At 46.3% G+C, this 6,864-nt stretch overlaps 1 protein-coding gene across 1 annotated transcript; it reads right to left on the bottom strand.

Moving 5' to 3' along the window:
- Positions 1–1,907: 1,907 nt before the first annotated feature.
- LOC114113867 (astrocytic phosphoprotein PEA-15-like) lies at positions 1,908–3,473 on the bottom strand. Its single transcript, XM_060405255.1, has one exon. It carries the CDS (start codon positions 3,119–3,121, stop codon positions 2,738–2,740), a length of 384 nt encoding a protein of 127 aa, XP_060261238.1. The 5' UTR covers positions 3,122–3,473; the 3' UTR covers positions 1,908–2,737.
- Positions 3,474–6,864: the final 3,391 nt, after the last annotated feature.

Raw genomic sequence — 6,864 nt, 5'->3', positions numbered from 1 at the left:
GGCAAGAGTACTGGAGTGGGGTGCCATTGCCTTCTCCACAGATATGCAGATGACACCACCCTTATGGCAGAAAGTGAAGAGGAACTAAAAAGTCTCTTGATGAAAGTGAAAGAGGAGAGTGAAAAAGTTGGCTTAAAGCTCAACATTCAGAAAACGAAGATCATGGCATCCGGTCCCATCACTTCATGGGAAATAGATGGGGTAACAGGGGAAACAGTGTCAGACTTTATTTTTTTGGGCTCCAAAATCACTGCAGATGGTGACTGCAGCCATGAAATTAAAGGATGCTTACTCCTTGGAGGAAAAATTATGACCAACGTAGATAGCATATTCAAAAGCAGAGATATTACTTTGCTGACTAAGGTCTGTCTAGTCAAGGCTACGTTTTTTCTGGTAGTCATGTTTGGATGTGAGAGTTGGACTGTGAAGAAGGCTGAGCACCGAAGAACTGATGCTTTTGAACTGTAGTGTTGGAGAAGACTCTTGAGAGTCCCTTGGACTGCAAGGAGATCCAACCAATCCATTCTGAAGGAGATCAGCCCTGGGATTTCTTTGGGAGGAATGATGCTAAAGCTGAAACTCCAGTACTTTGGGCACCTCATGCGAAGAGTTGACTCATTGGAAAAGACTCTGAAACTGGGAGGGATTAGCGGCAGGAGGAGAAGGGGACAACAGAGGATGAGATGGCTGGATGGCATCACGGACTCGATGGACATGAGTCTGAGTGAACTCCGGGAGTTGGTGATGGACAGGGAGGCCTGGCGTGCTGTGATTCATGGGGTTGCAAAGAGTCGGACACGACTGAGTGACTGAACTGAACTGAACTGAACTGAACTGCTATGAAACAACACTAGGGCAAAAGGAAGAGCAAAGAGGATAAATAATTTTGCTCAAATGCTATTTCTTGTAAAGAATAGTGAGGAGGAATAATTATTCAAGTTCTTGCAGTACATTCACCTACCAGGCAGAAGCCTGAAGTCTGATGAAGGGAACGTGAAAGCTACTACCTTCTCTTTAGGGACACAACTCAAAAGTTGAATCCACCACTTTATTCAACTTCCATAAACCTTAGTTCATAGCCACAGATAAATGCAAGGGAGGCTGGAATATGTACATTTTATTCTGATGGCCAGATGCCCAATTAAGAAAGTACAGTAGAGGTTTTGTTCTCATTTTTACAACTTGTCATGCAGCTTTAGTTTGGCATTTATGATTTTCCCTCTCCTTTATCCATTCCATTTTCTGCCTTTTAAGGCCACAGTTCATGATAGGAAGAGCTGGAGCCTTATACCACAGCTTCACCTTTTTTTGGCCATTAATAAAAATCCTGTTTGAAAGCAACATTTACTAAGAAAGTATGGTGGTGTCTAGGATATTCAGTAAATAACACAAATGATGTTAGTGCTGGCAGAAGAATGATGGGTAAAGGAAGCCTGGCAAATGCAGAATTAAGCATCTATTCTTACGGTCAACATGAGGTGTGCGTGCTCAGTCATTTTATTTTTTATTTTTTTTAAAGGGTACGCATGGCAGTGCGGGTTTAATATACATATATGTAGAATATATATGTACACACAGTTAGCACTGTCAGGGTGGGGAGGGCTCACTTGGGACAGGCAGGAAGCTGGGGTCACTGTACTCTAGTGATTTGGCTAGGAGGCGTTCACAAGCCCAAGGTGCCAGGATATTGAGGGAGAGGGGTTACCAAGTCCCCTCCTGGACTGAATTGGGGATCAGTGCAACGGAAACACTGTAGTTAGCTTCTTCCCTTCTTTCTACCTTGGGGGAGGGGCCTCTAGACCACGGAGAGAGGGAACGTTGCCTACAATTACCATATTGGGACTCTGTAGGTGGAAAGAGGACTGGAATTAAAACCTAAGGATTTCTATTCTAGGAACTCCCCAGGTTAGTATGTGCAACAGTCTGAGTAGGAATAAACGAGTAGAAAAGAGGACTCCTCTCTGCCTTCATCCCCTCAGGTTCAGTGGTGGGGGCATATTCCCAGCATAGTCTCTCCGGAGGTGGGGGATGGGGGTGGAATCTAGTGCTGGGTTCTCCATGGGGTTTGAACTTTGGGGCTAGGGAAGGATCCAGTAATCTCTCTCTTCAAGTCACTGGCTCATACCCATGCTAGGCCTATGAAAGGGGAACGAAAGGGGACCTGCTGGTGCCCAGGCCCTCTAACCTGAGGAACAGTCGGAAACAGGACTCCTCAGCCAGTCCAGCACTGGGGTACAAACACAAACTCTGGCTTCTCCTTGCCCCTTCCAGGTGGGGGTTGGGTGGTCTCTTCATCTTCCCTCTCACTGCTTTTCATTAGATTCACCCAACTCTCCCATGCCTCACTCTTGCCTTGCCTCCTCAATGTAGGAAAACACAGGTCCTTTCTGCTCCCACGCTTGGAGGTGGGGGAAGAGTGGAGGAAAGGGAAGTAAGAGAATGTGTCTATTTCTATTTACATGGAAATAGCCCCCAACTCCCCCTAGAGTGGGGAAACTGAGCCCCACCACCACCCCCAGCCCCTGACCCCCACCCCCTCACAAGGAGGAGGAACTAGATGGGCTAGACATGTAGACAGACAGCCAGAGTGTGTGCACACACACACGCACACAGTAAGGGGTTAGGACCAGGTTAGTAAGTGGGTAGATGGGGGAGGGCTGCCCTTGCCCCTCCCCTGGAGGATGGAGAAAGAGTAGTCTGATGAAGGTCCAACCTTCCTCCTCTTCCTCCTCCTTGCTCAGGCTTTCTTCGGTGGAGGAGCCAATTTGATGATCTCTTCCTCAGAGGGCTGCCGGATAATGTCTTTGTACTTCTTGGCACTGGGCATACGGGTTAGCTTGGTGTCCAGCTCATCTTCCTCAGAGATCTTCAGAACACGGGTTCTGTAGTCAACCACCATAGTGAGGAGGTCAGGACGGCAGGAGATCTCAAAGATGTGCTCGAGGCTGTCTTTGTCCAGCTTATTGTGGCTCTCCAGGAAGCTAAACCAGGCACTGCCAGTAGTGATCTCCTCACTCTTCTCACCGGGGATGTCCTCCTTGCAGACTGACTTGAGCTGCTCCAGATCTTCAAGGGTAATGTTGTTGGTCAGGTCCTGGAGGAGGGTCCCGTGCTCGGCCATGAATGCATGCTCCCTTGCACACCCGGGTGCAGCCAGACAGAAGGGCCCCGCGGTGGCCCTGCCAGGCTGGGCCGGGAGCAGGGCTCTCCATCAGCACCGGGACCGTCTCCGCCCTGAAATCTGGTTAAGTCTCCCTGGTCAACCATTATTCAGTTGTAGTCTGGCCATGATGGGTGCGGCTTGGCAGAAGCTTGGCTCCTTCACTCTCCATGTTGCTTTTCTCACCCAAGATTCAGAATTCCATAGAGCCGCCTCCGGGGCTGAGCGCTCAGGAAGCGGGCACTCTGGCGTCCCCGGTTCCCGAGCAGCGTCCGGAGCCTCCTCCTCGGCTCCCGCCGCCACCGCCGCTTCTGCAGCCGCCGCCGCCGCCTCTTCTCGTGCTCAGTCACTTTAGTAGCATCCAACTCTTTGCGACCCTTTGGACTATAGCCCACCAGGCTCCTCTGTCCATGGGATTCTCCAGGCAAGATTACTGAGGTGGGCTGACATGCCCTCCTCCAAGGGATTTCCTGAATCAGTGATCAAACCCACGTCTCTTAAGTCTCCTGCACCGGCAGTCATGTTCTTTACCATGAGCCCAACCTGGGAAGCTCGGTCTACATGTTGAAAGGTTACAGGCACCTACATGACGCAGCTAGCTGTCAGGACCCTAGACAACTAGAATATTTTGGTGCTATGGTTTGCTACCATCTGGAAAATTAAGTACTCAGTAGTGGCAAGGAGGGCCTTTGGGAGGGAAAATCCCTTATTGAGCCCATGTGTATGCCATCTCTGCAAGTGACTATCAGTACCTTGTTCATTAGATAGAGACACACACAGCAGGTTAAAGTAGAGGGATGACTAACATCCTTGGAAACAGTTCTCCTCCCATAGCAGGCTCGTGTGCTGAGTTAAATGGGACACGTATTGGAGAATCTGTTTGCTTTGTAGTCAGATCCAATTTAACAGTGGCTTAAAGTAAGATAGAGCATAACTTTCCCATAATAGTTTAAACATAAGCAGTCTGGGGGTGGTGTAGTATCAGGAGTCCAGGTTCATTCTATTTTATTGCTCTGTCATGTGTAAAGTATTTCTTACATGGCTATGGTGGGAAAGACTCATCACTGCACTCACACAGGCAGGAATCTGAAGTCTGAAGAAGGGGAGAATGAGAGCTAGTCCCCTTCCTTTCAGAGACAAGACCCAGAAGTTGAGGCCATCACTTTCTTCTATTTCCTTTGCACTAAACCTTAGTTCACAGCTATAGGTCGCTGGAAAACAGGCTGGACAGTTCAGTTCCTCTGCTATTTCAAGGACTCTGATCATATATTGATCTTGGCTGCTCTATTGGATAGCACAGACATAGAAAATCCTTATCCCTTATAAACAGTGACATTGAGCAGCACTGCTTTGGATTTAACTACCCATTTGTAGGAAGTATGAAAGTTAGAAGAGGGACTTCCCTAGTGGTTCAGTGCAAGAATCTGCCTTGCAATGCAGGGGATACAGGTTGATCCCTGGTCGGGGAACTAAGATCTCACACACTGTAGAGCCTGCACTCTGCAACTACTGAGCCCATGTGCTCTAGAGCCACAACAAGAGGCAATTAAGACAATTTTTTTTTAAAGAGCTAGAAAAACAAATAAAATGATGTTGTGAGGACATAACCTGCCAAATTCTGAATCTGGAACATTCTATGGGAAAAACGATTTAGTTTTTAAAACAACTAAATGATATTTTTTAAAGGTTTTAGGACACAAAACAATCAACTGTGATGAGTAGTTTTGAATCCCAGTTTGAACAAACCAAGTATAAAAAGACAGTTTTGAGATAGGAAAATATGAATATAGACTGTATGTTAGATGCTATTAAGGAATTATTGCTAATTTTCAGAGATATAATAATGGCATAGTGGTTATGTAAAACATATACTTTTTTTCAGTTACAAAGGCATGCTAAAATATTTGGAATTTGCTCTAAACAGGTGAAATGAGATTGTGAAAACTATAAGAATTGCCAAAGTTATGTGAAAGGTACAAGAGGATTCATTATAATATTCATAATGAAAATTAGTAAAGGAAATAAGTGTGGCAGCTGCCAATAAGCCCAAGCTGATTATTGCTACACAGGAACAAAGCTGCAAGTTGCCAAATCTCTATATTATTCAAAAGAAGTGAAAATTCCAGATTTAAAAAAAGTAAAAACTCTTGATTTCATAAAACAAAAACAATGTGGCCAAACAAAACACATCTGTGGGCTGCAATTTGTCCTTGGACAATCTGTTTCTGGTCTAGGAAAACCTGTTTTGTTAATGAGGTGTTTCCCCCAAATTTAGAGTATGTTCAAGCTGGCAAGTAATTTCTGGAAACCAGCAGAAATGGCTCAGTATCTGGGGACACAGAGGTAAGTGAGATATTGCTACTGCCCAAAAGGAGCTCTGCGTCTCAGCAGGGGATGCACACATAGGCAAAGGCTTAGAGCACAAGCTAAGGGCATGCAGGCAGCATCAGGGAGGGATGCGGTGTGAGCCTGTGCCTGCATGCTCAGTCACGTCCTACTCTTTGTGACCCCAGGGACTATAGCCCGCCAGGCTCCTCTGTCCACGGGATTCCCCAGGCAATACTGGAGTAGGTTGCCATTTCATCCTCCAGTGGATATTTCTTACCCAGGGATGGAAGCAGTGTCTACTGCGTCTCCTGCATTGGCAGGCAGATTCTCTACCACTGTGCCACCTGGGAAGCACAGTGTTAGCCCAGCCATGCTCTTATGGGCTGAATTGTGTCCCTGCTCACTCAGTTCATCTGTTGAAGTCCTAACCCAGAACCTCAGAATGTGACTGTACTTGGAGACAGGGACTTTAAAGAAGTGATTAGTGGATGGAGGAACCTGGTAGGCTGCAGTCCATGGGGTCGCACAGAGTCAGACACGACTGAAGCGACTTAGCAGCAGCAGCAGCAGCAGGCTGAAATGAGGTCATTAAGGTGGGCTCTAATCCAGTATGACTGGTGTCCTTATCAGAAGAGGAAATTAGGACACAAATGTTCTCAGAGAGGGGACCATGTGAAGACACAATGAGAAGATGGCCATCCACAGTCAAGGAGAGAGGCTTTCAGAACAAACCAAACCTGCCAACACATGCTCTTGGGCTTCTAGTCTCCAGAACTGTGACACAATAAATTTCCATTGTTTAAGCCACTCAGTCTGTGGTAAATATTTTGTTACGGCATCCTTTCCAAACACATGGGAAGGCTTCATTTTGCCTGGGAGTCTGTGAAGGTTTCATAAAGAAAGTGCCACCCATGTATTTGCAGTGAAAGTCCTGATTTCCTTGTGTCACTAAAGAAATTCTTAGGTTCAAGGCTTAATCTGCATCTCTCTAAGTAAGGTCATTTCTCCCATGAATAATGGCTTTCTGTTTGTGACTTTAAAATTTGTCTCTCAGTCCTCATTTTTCCTGTACACCCAACCTTCCTACTGGTCACTGGACATATTTGCCTGGATGTCTCAAAAGTCAATGCAGAATTCCCTGGTGGCCCAGAGGTTAGGACTCAGCACTTTTACTGCTGGGGCCTGGGTTTGATACCTAGTCAGGGAACTAAGATCCTGAGAGCCCTATGGCACGGCCAGAAAAAAAAAAAAAAAAAAAACACCCAACTCGAAATGAAAATATCTTCCTCTTCTGTCCAGTCTCCAAACATTCTTCTTGTCACTTACTAGTCATTAGTTGTAAAATAAAGAAACCTGGGACTCAGCCTAGACTCTTC

This window comes from Ovis aries, chromosome 1 (genome assembly GCF_016772045.2).
Source record: "Ovis aries strain OAR_USU_Benz2616 breed Rambouillet chromosome 1, ARS-UI_Ramb_v3.0, whole genome shotgun sequence".
NCBI classification, from domain to species: Eukaryota; Metazoa; Chordata; class Mammalia; order Artiodactyla; family Bovidae; genus Ovis; species Ovis aries.
Note: the sequence above shows the minus strand (reverse complement) of the source record. Positions and strands in the feature narration are given on the sequence as shown.